The sequence below is a fragment of the Girardinichthys multiradiatus genome, chromosome 2 (genome assembly GCF_021462225.1).
Source record: "Girardinichthys multiradiatus isolate DD_20200921_A chromosome 2, DD_fGirMul_XY1, whole genome shotgun sequence".
NCBI classification, from domain to species: Eukaryota; Metazoa; Chordata; class Actinopteri; order Cyprinodontiformes; family Goodeidae; genus Girardinichthys; species Girardinichthys multiradiatus.
Window position 1 is genome coordinate 10,305,509 of NC_061795.1, and position 14,085 is coordinate 10,319,593.

General features: G+C 39.3%; 2 protein-coding genes across 7 annotated transcripts in view; one reads left to right on the forward strand and one right to left on the reverse strand.

The window, feature by feature from the left end:
* ric8a (RIC8 guanine nucleotide exchange factor A) overlaps positions 1–5,767 on the reverse strand; it is a 40,771-nt gene extending 35,004 nt beyond the window's left edge. Inside the window, exons 1-2 of one of the 2 annotated variants that reach the window (XR_007042263.1) lie at positions 5,456–5,767; positions 1,729–1,776 (exon numbers count right to left, since the gene is read on the reverse strand). Coding sequence is in view for 1 of the 2 variants with exons in the window: in XM_047390799.1 (XP_047246755.1) it covers positions 1,729–1,776; positions 5,456–5,539 (132 nt within the window). In the remaining variant the exon portion in view is untranslated. The remainder of the gene's footprint in view (positions 1–1,728; positions 1,777–5,455) is intronic. The other variant, XM_047390799.1, reaches the window with a different exon arrangement.
* Positions 5,768–6,589: 822 nt separating this feature from the next.
* Positions 6,590–14,085, forward strand: part of ppp6r3 (protein phosphatase 6, regulatory subunit 3) — a 67,356-nt gene continuing 59,860 nt past the window's right edge. The window contains exons 1-3 of one of the 5 annotated variants that reach the window (XM_047390742.1): positions 6,645–6,857; positions 9,646–9,809; positions 11,279–11,360. The gene's annotated coding sequence lies outside the window, so the exon portion shown is untranslated. Of the gene's footprint in view, positions 6,858–9,645; positions 9,810–11,278; positions 11,361–14,085 lie in introns of all 5 variants that reach the window. The other 4 variants (XM_047390757.1, XM_047390752.1, XM_047390735.1 and 1 more) reach the window with 4 other exon arrangements.

Here is a 14,085-nt window from a genome sequence, read left to right on the forward strand (position 1 = left end):
GAGTGTATCAAATACAGTGCCTTGCGAAAGTACTCAGCCCCCTTGAACTGGTCAACCTCTTGCCACATTTCAGGCTTCACACATAAAGATATAAAATTCTAATTTTTTGTGAAGAATCAACAAGTCGGACACAATCGTGTAGTGGCTTTTATGCCAAACATATCGTTTTGCATTGTGGCCAAACAGTTCGATTTTGGTGTCATCTCACCAGAGCACCTTCTTCCATATGTTTGGTGTGTCCCCCAGGTGGCTTGTGGCAAACTTTAAACAAGACTTTTTATGGATATCTTTGAGAAATGGCTTTCTTCTTGCCACTCTTCCATAAAGGCCAGATTTGTGCAGTGTACGACTGATTGTTGTCCTATGGACTCTCCCACCTCAGCTGTAGATCTCTGCAGGTCATCCAGAGTGATCATGGGCCTCTTGGCTGCATCTCTGATCAGTTCGAGATGAAGGTTTAGAGGGACGGCCGGGTGTTGGTAGATTTGCAGAGGTCTGATACTCTTAGAGGGGACTGTGGCTCAGTAGGAAGAGTAGTTGTCTTGCAATCGGAAGGTTGTGGGTTTGATTCCAGCTTCCTCCTGCATGTTGATGTGCCCCTGGGCAAGGCACTTAACCTCAAGTTGCCTACTGATCTGTGTATCGGTGTGTGAGTGCGATTGGGTGAATGTGGCTCTAGTGTAAAGCGCTTTGAGCAGTCTGTATGACTGGAAAGGCGCTATATAAATTCAGTCCATTTACCATTTCCATTTCAATATGTGCTCCTTGGGATGTTTAAAGCTTGGGAAATCTTTTAGTATCCAAATCCGGCTTTAAACTTCTCCACAACAGTATCTCGGACCTGCCTGGCGTGTTCCTTGGTCTTCATGATGCTCTCTGCGCTTTGAACAGAGCAGGTGCATTTATACGGAAACTTGATTACACGCAGGTGGATGCTATTTATCATCATTAGTCATTTGGGACAACACTGGATCATTCAGAGATCCTCCCTGAATTTCTGGAGTGACTTTGCTGCACTGAAAGTAAAGGGGCCGAATAATATTGCACGCCCCACTTTTCAGTTCTTTATTTGATAAAAAAGTTTGAAACATCCAATAAATTTCATTCCACTTCACGATTGTGCCCCACTTGTTGTTGATTCTTCAAAAAAATTAGAATTTTATATCTTTATGTTTGAAGCCTGAAATGTGGCAAGAGGTTGAACAGTTCAAGGGGGCCGAATACTTTCGCAAGGCACTGTACTTGTTCTCCACACTGTAGGTGACTAGGTGAAGGTCATTGTTGCACCTGATTTCATGTGCACGTTTAAAAAAGAGTGTTCTGAATACATCTCCATCCAGCAGTTTTCAGTTTCATTAAAAATAATGAAAACAGAGTATCCTTTTCCTATCTTTTTACAGTTATGTGCGGTTGGTCTATCACATAAAATGTCAATAAAATACATTGAGGTTAAAGATTTGTAGCTAACTTACAGGCTGTGTGTTTCTAAGCTTATCAAAATTTTGATCTGCTGCTTAATACCTTTTGTAGCTTTGCTTCCTAATACAACACATAAGCAAACAAGAAAGAAAAAATGCAAATAATACAAATATGGCACAAAGGTCATCAGGTTTTCAGATGTGTTCTATATTAGATTACATACATAAAACATTTAATCTGAGTTGGAATCTTTTAATCTAAAAACAAATAAATATATACAATGCTGTGTATTGAAAATGTTACCAGTACCTTTCTTTCCTGTGCTTCTTCTCTGCTAAATGTGAAGCACTGGCTCATCTGCAAAAAAGAAATAGAGCTAAAGGCACAAAGGACAATTAACCACTGATGAAAGAGGAAGATAAACAGGAATAGAAAGCAAAGGACAATACATTTTAAAAAGAGGCTCCAATATCTCTTGAGCCTTAAATATGAATTACTACCTGTTAATTTGAGTTCAAATGTAGGGGTTTTGTATTTCTTTAACTGTACCTATGTGGATGACCCACATTTAGAACTTGCATGTTTTATTAAATTTGATTTTATCTGATGTTAGTTATCTATCTGTTTTACATTTTAATGGTTTGTCTTTATATATATTGTCTATTTTATGCAATTCTGTTACATCAATGTAATGTTTAAAATATATTTCTTTGCACTAATGTGCTTTAAACTGCCTTCAATCAATGGGCCCATTAGAACATGCAATCTGAAGGAAACAGAGGAAAACTGAACCTAAAGTAGAAATAACAGATGATTCAACTAATTTGTCAGAGGCTCTCTTACCTTTAAGCCCCTCAAACTTAAAAGAGCTTCTTATTGGAGTGGGATTTGGTTTGGCTGTGTGACTCTATTTGTGTAACTGAGAGTCTAATCCAATTGCTCTCAAGATCAACTCCCACACAGGCTCTGGCTTATAGAACCACACCAAACAGCTCTCCTAAGTTGATCAGCAGCACAAATCAAATGGAGTGTGGACCAACTTGTTCCAACCAAACTATAAGATTTAGTGCAAGTAATATATACAGGGGTTGGACATTGAAACTGAAACACCTGTCATTTTAGTGTGGGAAGTTTCATGGCTAAATTGGACCAGCCTGGTAGCCAGACTTCATTGATTGCACATTGCACCAGTAAGAGCAGAGTGTGAAGGTTCAATTAGCAAGGTAAGAGCACAGTTTTGCTGAAAATATTGAAATGCACACAACATTATGGGTGACATACCAGAGTTCAAAAGAGGACAAATCGTTGGTGCACGTCTTGCTGACGCATCTGTGACCAAGACAGCAAGTCTTTGTGATGTATCAAGAGCCACGGTATCCAGGGTAATGTCAGCATACCACCAAGAAGGACAAACCACATCCAACAGGATTAACTGTGGACGCAAGAGGAAGCTGTCTGAAAGGGATGTTCGAGTGCTAACCCGGATTGTATCCAAAAAACATAAAACCACGGCTGCCCAAATCACGGCAGAATTAAATGTGCACCTCAACTCTCCTGTTTCCACCAGAACTGTCCGTTGGGAGCTCCACAGGGTCAATATACACGGCCGGGCTGCTATAGCCAAACCTTTGGTCACTCATGCCAATGCCAAACGTCGGTTTCAATGGTGCAAGGAGCGCAAATCTTGGGCTGTGGACATTGTGAAACATGTATTGTTCTCTGATGAGTCCACATTTACTGTTTTCCCCATATCCGGGAGAGTTACGGTGTGGAGAAGCCCAAAAGAAGCGTACCACCCAGACTGTTGCATGCCCAGAGTGAAGCATGGGGGTGGATCAGTGTTGGTTTGGGCTGCCATATCATGGCATTCCCTTGACCCAATACTTGTGCTAGATGGGCACGTCACTGCCAAGGACTACCAAACCATTCTTGAGGACCACGTGCATCCAATGGTTCAAACATTGTATCCTGAAGGCGGTGCCGAGTATCAGGATGACAATGCACCAATACACACAGCAAGACTGGTGAAAGATTGGTTTGATTAACATGAAAGTGAAGTTGAACATCTCCCATGGCCTGCACAGTCACCAGATCTAAATATTATTGAGCCACTTTGGGGTGTTTTGAAGGAGCAAGTCAGGAAACATTTTCTTCCACCAGTATCACGTAGTGACCTGGCCACTATCCTGCAAGAAGAATGGCTTAAAATCCCTCTGACCACTGTACAGGACTTGTATATGTCATTCCCAAGACGAATTGACGCTGTATTGGCCGCAAAAGGAGGTCCTACACCATACTAATAAATTATTGTGGTCTAAAACCAGGTATTTCAGTTTCATTGTCCAACCCCTGTACTTGGACCATGTAACCCACAGCAACTAATATTCTGCTTACTTTTGACTATAAAGAAAACATCTGCTCTGGTGTGAGTGAGTGTGTCCATGCATGGATTGTTTGTCCTGTTTAAAATGCAGGCAGATGAAGCAGAGAGCTAAGAAGCTGATTAACAGACCATTGCACTTTCTACGACATGTTACGATAATTGGCACATTGGTACAGATAATTGTTAGCGCTGCTGCCTTGCAAACAGAAGGTCCTGAGTATGAATCCCAGCATAGGGTATTTTTGCAGGAGGTTTGCATGTTGTCCCTGGGCATGCATTAAGGTACTCCACCTTTCTCTCACATTTGCAAAAGTCTTGTAGGGTATATGGCCACTTTAAATTGTCCTATGTGTCTCTGTTTTGCCCTGTGATAGACTGGTGACATGTCTGATATGGGCCCCACCTCTCGCTCATTGACCACCTGAAGAGAGGGGGACAAGCCCACCCCCCTGCGTCTATGAAAGGATAACCCATAGAAAATGGATGGATGGACCTTTTTAGAGTGAAGTTTTAGAGAAATCTTTTAAAACTTTATAAAAATATCACACATAAAATAACTTGAAGTAAATACTCAAAACATTAAAAAGCACACTCTCATTTTCAAATAAAGGTGCGTTGGCTCATGCTTTAATGCTCTTATTTACATAAAGAAACATTTTCCAAGTGGAATGCTTCAATGAAGGCTCCCAGTCACAGTGAGATCCAGGATGCTACAAAATGAACAGTTCTCACATGCCGTTCCAAATCTGTAGAACTACATCAGTGTTTGCACTGTTTGAAATCTTTTCTAATCTTTGATAAATATTCAGCGTAAATTATATTATTCATTTATGAAATTATGTATTTTAAAATGCATTTTAAAGTCTGTGAGCAGATTTTTTTCCACATTTAAAGCATGTCCCCTATAAATGGGACAATACAAATATATAGGATGGTTAAATTAATAAAAAAGATGGATTTCTTTTATATATTTATATAAGGAATTGTGTGATCTTAATCTGATCTAATTGATATATGCTTTGCTCTTTGTAGGAAGAAGCTGAATTAATGAAATTAATAATAACAGCATCATGACACAAAGGTTCACAGCATGTACATGGTTTAGAATTAAGTTAAGCATCCAGAAGGAAAGGTCTGGTTTCAATGTAATTTGGTGCGCATGCAAAAATGTAAATTATTCTGTTTGCAAGGACTTAGAATGTCTAAAACAAGCAGCAAAGGGTATAACAAAAGTTTTTTCGTAAGGGTTACCCATACATCTGAAATTTAAGGAATTAATTTTATTATACGACCACCGAGCCTCATGCAAACCTAACAAGCAAGCCCTCATGTAACTCCATCAAATGAGGGATCCTCTGTAGACTAAACTGCTTGTACTACTTATGGTGTTCCTCCCCTTATACTTCCTAGTGCCTGTGCTCAACAAATCATTTTCTGTATATGACCACCACTGGTCTGCTGAACATCTGAATCTGACCAGTCATTCTGGAGCTTAACTTTTCTTCATCTTCAGAGTGTATAACATTTCAGCTCAGCAGAGGGGTTCTCACTTCCAGGTTAATGCTCTATCTCTCTTTGCATCTCCAACTTGTATTAATGTTCCTTAACGACAGCTGTACAATAGTTGATAACCTTTTCTGTACTTGTGTTTACCTCTTTGTTGAAGCTCTGTAACACCGCCAGGACCCTATCTTGCTCTCCCGCCTCCATTTTCTCAATAATAACACGTAAATCCATGACGGTGCTGTGATGGGGAGAACAGCTCTCGGTGCTTTGTCTTGGTTCCGCCGTCAGAGAAGGATGCAGTCTGGCTGGGTCGGTCAGGCTGAAGGTTATATTCCACCCTACAGGCTGTCGCCTCTGACCAATGAAAGCATGATGTCTGTATCCCCTTATCCCTTAGAAGCGAGTAGAGACGATTAGACGGAATAGGATTAGCTTAAATTCAGTGTTGCGTTTAATGTCCCTGGGAAAAACGATAACACCAAACCTTAGCAGCTTCTGATGATCCAACTTAAATGAAAATATTTATTGATCAAACATCAATTATAGTTACACATTTGTTGATGCGTCATGATGGCCTTAAAATACCTGTATTTCTTATGTATTTCTTATCATTTTCTATCATTTTCAAAACATATACAATTTTCACAGTAATAAAACAAAGTTATTGTACATATTTTGAAAAACAATACGACATATCAAGTTAACGTTAACACTTGATATTGTAAAATGAATATGTCTTGCAAAGATAGCCTTTGCCCTTTCTTGTAAATGATTTTACACGCTTCATCCAGCTTTTCTTTTGAAGTTTCATATTTTTCTTGAAAGAAATGTCAAAACTCAGGTTCGGATCGGTCTACGTCAATTTTCATATCTCAATTGATCTTCATTCACATTCATACTGTCTGCAGAATGCTGTCTATTATATTATATTATATTATAAATACATTTAATGGCTGAACAGTGTAAGAATCATTTTTATATCCCTGATTGCAATTGTTGTATAGCTGTGAAGCATCGAATTCAAAGCAAGCCTATGGGCGGAGTCATTATTTAGATTAACCCACTTTTCCAAATAATGATCATTAAGCATAGGAAACGCAAGTAGTTTATTATTTTTTACTTTATTTGCTCTTTGTTTACTTCTGCTATTTACAAAACTGGCAAAACAGTAGCTTCCAACCTGATTTTCACGGCCGCTGAATCTTAATACTGCGATAAAATGACTCCCGGAAGCAGTGATATCATGTCCAATAAAACATCGGAGCCTTAGTTGAGCGATGGGGATGTGACCAATAGGCTCACTGTGTAGGTGACATGCTGATAGACGTTGCAGCTGTAGTGGGGGAGGGGGTCGTTGAAGTTGGCGGAACCGCCATCTTGAAAAGTACAGTCCGATGATCTACCTTTTCGCGCCTGCTAGAATCAGGTTTGAACACATTATTTTCCTTTTTGGAATTTAATATTGTTTACAGATTCGTGTTGTTAAGGCCTAGGGCTAATGGCGGGATAAGCTACACGCTCCAGAGTTGCCGTTTCCAGCTGCCAATCGGTAGGTATACTTGCTGCCTTACAGACGATTAGCCAGCAGGCTTCATATAACCGGCTACCGTTGGCTGGCTAGCACAAAACATATGTTGCAGTCTTGTCACTGTATGTGTGATTAGATGACATTTTACTGCTCTAGCTAATGAGGGAACACCGTCATCACAATCTAATGGTGTTATCGTGTATACGGAATACGTATTTAGATGAACATGGTTACCTTGGAAGTCCCAAAGTTCACTGACATCAGCTAACTGGGCATTCTCCCTCCACCTTATATAGGAGAGGTTACCATACTGTACTCAGTTTCCTTAGCCAGTTAGCCAGAGCCGGTGTTACTTTTACAGTAGCGACGGGGTTGTTTTGGTTTCATAACGAGCTTTTGCATATTGGATCTGTCCATATGTAAATCATTTCTAAATGTAAATCAACCTATTCTATAACAGGCAGCGCTTCCTGCTGAGTTAGCGGTAACGACAGGGCAAGTAAAAATCTTCATTTGTGACTACTGTTGCTTGCATACACGTATCATGGTAATCATCCGTCTGATTCTTTGACTCAAGGTTGGAAAGGGAAATAAGATGATCCGTTTAGGTGTAGCTAATTAACGTAAAGCGGATGTTGTTCACTACAGGTCAAATTGCGAACATGTACACCGGTAAACGAGGCTGGCAAAATGTGATAATTTAGAACACGGTCATGAAATCTGGGTTTGCCAGTGCCAGCATTGGTTCAATTTATAGAGCTATTAAAAGCATTGTCTTGTAAGGTTATGTTAGTTGCACCGGGCCCGGTAGAATCTTTTATTGTACTGATTCCAAGGTTAACACGTCGGGTAGAATTTGAATGTGCAATATACAGGGGTTGGACAATGAAACTGAAACACCTGGTTTTAGACCACAATAATTTATTAGTATGGTGTAGGGTCTCCTTTTGCAGCCAGTACAGCGTCAATTCGTCTTGGGAATGATATATACAAGTCCTGCACAGTGGTCAGAGGGATTTTAAACCATTCTTCTTGCAGGATAGTGGCCAGGTCACTACGTGATACTGGTGGAGGAAAACGTTTCCTGACTCGCTCTTCCAAAACACCCCAAAGTGGCTCAATAATATTTAGATCTGGTGACTGTGCAGGCCATGGGAGATGTTCAACTTCACTTTCATACTCATCAAACCAATCTTTCACCAGTCTTGCTGTGTGTATTGGTGCATTGTCATCCTGATACACAGCACTGCCTTCAGGATACAATGTTTGAACCATTGGATGCACATGGTCCTCAAGAATGGTTCGGTAGTCCTTGGCAGTGACGCGCCCATCTAGCACAAGTATTGGGCCAAGGGAATGCCATGATATGGCAGCCCATACCATCACTGATCCACCTCTATGCTTCACTCTGGGCATGCAACAGTCTGGGTGGTACGCTTCTTTGGGGCTTCTCCACACCGTTTCCTGACTCGCTCCTCCAAAACACCCCAAAGTGGCTCAATAATGTTTAGATCTGGTGACTGTGCAGACCATGGGAGATGTTCAACTTCACTTTTATGCTCATCAAACCAATCTTTCACCAGTCTTGCTGTGTGTATTGGTGCATTGTCATCCTGATACACAGCACCGCCTTCAGGATACAATGTTTTAACCATTGGATGCACATGGTCCTCAAGAATGGTTCGGTAGTCCTTGGCAGTGACGCTCCCATTTAGCACAAGTATTGGGCCAAGGGAATGCCATGATATGGCAGCCCAAACCATCACTGATCCACCCCTATGCTTCACTCTGGGCATGCAACAGTCTGGGTGGTACGCTTCTTTGGGGCTTCTCCACACCGTAACTCTCCCGGATGTGGGGAAAACAGTAAAGGTGGACTCATCAGAGAACAATACATGTTTCACATTGTCCACAGCCCAAGATGTGCGCTCCTTGCACCATTGAAACCAACATTTGGCATTGGCATGAGTGACCAAAGGTTTGGCTATAGCAGCCCGGTCGTGTATATTGACCCTGTGGAGCTCCCGACAGACAGTTCTGGTGGAAACAGGAGAGTTGAGGTGCACATTTAATTCTGCCGTGATTTGGGCAGCCGTGGTTTTATGTTTTTTGGATACAATCCGGGTTAGCACCCGAACATCCCTTTCAGACAGCTTCCTCTTGCGTCCACAGTTAATCCTGTTGGATGTGGTTCGTCCTTCTTGGTGGTATGCTGTCATTACCCTGGATACCGTGGCTCTTGTACATTACAAAGACTTGCTGTCTTGGTCACAGATGCGCCAGCAAGACGTGCACCAACAATTTGTCCTCTTTTGAACTCTGGTATGTCACCCATAATGTTGTGTGCATTTCAACATTTTGAGCAAAACTATGCTCTTACCCTGCTAATTGAACCTTCACACTCTGCTCTTACTGGTGCAATGTGCAATCAATGAAGACTGGCTACCAGGCTGGTCCAATTTAGCCATGAAACCTCCCACACTAAAATGACAGGTGTTTCAGTTTCAATGTCCAACCCCTGTATATTGAATTTGTTTTAGTCATGTGGTTTTCTGTTGCTTTGTTTGAAGCTTTTTGGGTTTAGAATATGTAGGATGTTGTATTGATAGTGAAGATGGTTTTAAAGACCATGGAGATGTATCCTTGAATTTTTCAGATTTGCAGATGTCGTAGCGGGACAAAATGATCAAATAATAAATTTCCTTGAGTTATTAAATAACTAGTTGTATATACAACATAGAATGCAATTTAATGCTTCTTTAAAAAATTTAATCTGTCATCTGACTTGATTCTATACCTTGTTTCACAGGTGTGCTCTGAATTGTTTTAAGTTTGCTTTTGGTTGGCCAGCCCAGCATCTTTGTCTTTCTGCCTGTCCATCTGGCTCTCCTGGAATGGGCCACAACTTCCAAAGACTAGGAAAAATCTCTTTTTAACCTGAGCTCCACAGTCTGGACTCTGATATATTTACAGGTAGGCAGAACTGTTTACCATTCAGTGATCTTATTAGTTAACGCTCCTTTTAGAAATGCACCAGTCAGACTTTTGTCGCCAATTTGTTTATTTATTAAATATTAATAATAATATTGCATTATATTTGTGATGCACTTTACGTTTTCAGAGAAAATCTCAAAGTGCCAGAAAAGAACAGAATCATTAGCATACAGCAACTTCTTATTATTGTAAAGCTTTGAGATGAAGATAGCAGCTTAAGCTAATTCTGATATCACTTTAGTTTCAATCAGGAAGGTATAAAAACAGCAGTCAGTGGGTTTTTTTTTTTTCCCTTTTTTGAGAGGTTATGTGTGGTGTTGTCACACGTGTGTGTGTGTGTGTGTGTGTGTGTGTGTGTGTGTGTGTGTGTGTGTGTGTGTGTGTGTGAAAGGCAGTCACTGTTCAACAGGTTTTTGCTCTTACTTTTAAAACCAAGAGGAAATGATTATGGAGTTGATATTTTAAACTGCGTTTAGCATCTCATTTGGGGTAATAGCGTGGCTAGTATTAAAATAAACAGCAGTCTCTGTGTATTGCCTGTAGATCTTTACCTTAAGTTAAAGATCTCCAAAATGCTGCCAACACCTTCCAATGTAGCATGTTCCATGACAGACTTGACCTGGTGCCTGTCTCCAGCAGTCATTGGGTGAGAGGTGAGCTCACACTGGACGGGTTTCCAGTGCATCACAGAGACACACAGAATAGACAAACATTCATGAACACACTCACGTCTAAAAGCAACTTAGAGTGGCCAGTTACCTACCAGTCTTTCTGGACTGTGGGAGGAAGCTGGAGAACCTATGCATGCAGGCAGAGAACATGCAAACTCCATGCAGAAAGACACCAGGACAGGAAACTGTTATAAGAACTATTTTCTGTGACATGTAAGCCATGTCTTAACATGTCGTAGAAAATAGAATTGTCTTTTAAACAGCTTCTATCTCTGCTTCACCTGCCTGCATTTTCAACCTGATCCTGAAGATAGCTAACTTTCAAGTCGTCCTTCTGCAGTTACAGCGTCACAATGTCCTGTTGTTACCATGCGACCTAGTAGCTTACTATGGTGCAGACACTTGTTACGTGCTGAGGTTTATTTATTATCATTGTATTGGTAGATGTGGGATGGTATAGTCAAGCTGATATGTAATATCTTGTGTGTTTCACATAGTCAAAGGTTGGAGCACAACATTATATTGATGTGAGTAGCAACTGTGTGAAACTAAGACACTGAGATGACTCAGTCTGAGATGCAACTCAGTGTAGACATAAACAATTGTGCATTAATATAGTGACAATACATAAGAGTTTATAACTTGGGACTACCAGTAGTTTTGTCTTTTTTTTAACCTGACAAACAGCAGCACATCTTGAAACTGTAGTTAAAGGCATTGCTTCAAGGTCTTTGAGGTTATGAGCAGTGAAATTCTAATTGTTTTTGATCATTTTAGGATGAACAGCGTCTGGATGCTTTACTTGGAGGTCGAAGGTAGCAGCTCACCTAAATGTAACCAAGACTAAAGCAGATTTCTGGTATTTCATAAACCTTTAAACCATGCTTGTGGTCGGATTTGGGGTTATATATAGTTGTGTAAGTGTGTAAATACCTTTCCATCTAAAACATGTACTGAAAAACAGAACATGTTATATGTGTGCACAGACAGCATCCAGACTTGCAGCTTTTCATGTGTGTGGTTCTAAGGCTGAGAATGGCAGAGGCCATGGAAGAAATGGCCTTTCATATAGACTATAATATATATACTATAACTGTACAAAGCCTTTTTTGTTATATTTATTACATGTAAGAACTTAAAGCAGCAATATTTTTTTTTTCAGAAATTCTGAACTGGATAAGCTGATACCATAAGGTTTTTAAGGCACACAGCTTGTCAGGATTCCATACGATCACTTTGTACATGTGCAAAACCTTTCTAATAATTAAAAACTGAAGTATGGAGGCAACTTTGTACAAACAGTGAAATGTTTGCTGTTTCAACTGAATTCCCTTGGACATAATGACTCTTTACAAGGAAACCAACAAACAGACTTCTACAATTAAACTGTGCTGATTGAAGTACAGACTTCAAATTGGGGGCCATAATGCAGATTAAGCTGTTACTTCTTTCTGAGGAAGTTGGGTATTGCATAGAGATTTCCCTTCAAAGGAGTGTAGATGTCATTTTCCATCAGAGTACATGCAATGTTGCAAGAATAACTCGAGGAACATGCAGGAAAAGAGATTTAGTCTCTACAACTAGCAGTTGGAGTCTGATGTTTTGTGTGCGAGTAGCTGTCTTTTTTCTACTAGATCAGAGTGTTTTCAACATTTTCTGGTTCTTCTCTGCTAATGACTTTTAGCAAAAGAGAAGAAAAAGAATAAAACAGAACAATTACTTTAGGGTATCCTGCTCTGGTGAACTTCGCTCGCTCTGCTGGCTTGGAACCCTAATAAATCTGTTTAGGATTCTGCAAACATCCTGACATCTTAGCCACTCTGATTCTTCAAAACTCTGTCCAGTGCTATTGGTCTTTTTTGGAAAGGAAACCTTTTTTTATTTATTTTTTACTTTAAGTGCATGTCAGAGTACACTACTGACAAAAAGTTTGGGATATTGGTAAGGCTGAAACAATTAATGTGATTAATCGTGATTAATTGATTATTGAAATAAATGTTAACTAATTTACTTATCGAATAATCGTTAACTGGAGTATACAGACTGTAAAACATGCCATTTGCTGAAAGAACAACCCAGTCATAGGAGTAATTAGGCCAAAATTAAATAAAAATATACATTTTGCATTTAAGATAAACACCTTCGTTGTCTGTAAATGTGCTCTATCCAGAACTCTTCAAGTGGCATAGCTTTAGCTTCACCTGGTTCTAATTATTTAAAAAAAATTCTACTAAGCACATACTGCTATCCAATTAGGGCTGTTGTAAACGATTATTTTACTAATTGAGTTTTCTATTGATTATTCTGACAATTAATCAAGTAATTGAATAAAAATTCTGTTTTGCTGTAGCAACTAAGTTAGTAGAAATATTATGAAAGAGAAAGTGCAAGTAAAAGTTCAGATGGTTTTTAAATAAAATATTGCTTAAAATGCAATAAGATTCAAATATCACCTTTTAGTTTTAAGTCTGAAATATGAAAAAATCTTGTATATTTTCTAAAGTGCAAAAGCAGATGAGAAATATTTCACATTAACTTAAAAATCATTGAGGCATATTAGTAAACACTGACTGCCTTTTACAGATATTACACTAGACTTTAAGTGTCAAGTTTGAAGTATGAAAAAACTTGTACATTTATTTAATTTTGTGAAGCGATAGTTTACCTCTACTGATGACCCTACTGCAGTAAAAGTAAGTGATTATTGCATTTGAAGCTTCAATTATTTGATTTATTTATGTATACATGTGAGGATCAAGGTTGCATTAAATACAAGTATTTTAGCATTACAAAAGAATCTAAATCTTGCATATTGTTTTTACACATTACAAAAGTAAATGTGATCTTTGTAATGTTAGCAGTTAGGTAAGTAAATAGGTTTAAGTTTAGAAATTTGGCTACAAAGAACTGAATTTTGTTGAGTTATTGTAAATAGCAAACGTTTTTTCATGTTTTAATTAAAACTATATTATTATTATGTTGGTCCGGTGTTTGCAAAATGTAATTTTGACTGTGAGCTGGAAACAAATGGTCCTGGTATGAAATGCCAAATCCATCCTCTCCATAGCTGCTGGTATCCCTTAGCGTCCATGCGTCAGCTCTGGTCAACAGCACATTGGCGGAAGTCAGAGAATTGCGCAGCACAAATACCTATCCGGGCGGAACACATTATGAATAGTAAAACATAGTTTAACGAAGTCTCGGGGTAGATGATTTGCCTCGAGGAATTTTATAAATCGAGGTACTCAAGTTATTCCAGGAATCGTTTCAGCCCTATATCCGATTATTAATTAATTAATTGTTATAAAATAGTTGACAGACGAATCAGTTAGCAAAAGAATCGATAGTTGAGGTCCAAGATATTTGGCTTTTGGGTGAAATTTCAGGATGAACCTAAAATGCTCTATAACCTTTACAGGTGAACCTAATGCAACCGCCTCTAAACCTTTGAATGCACATGACCAACTGTTTAGTGTTTCAGTACTTTTTGCACAACTTGCTGGTCTCTAACAAGGAGCTGGATGGCAAAAATCAGATGTTTGATCCATGAATAGACCAGCCTGAGTCTACCACAGTTCTCCTCA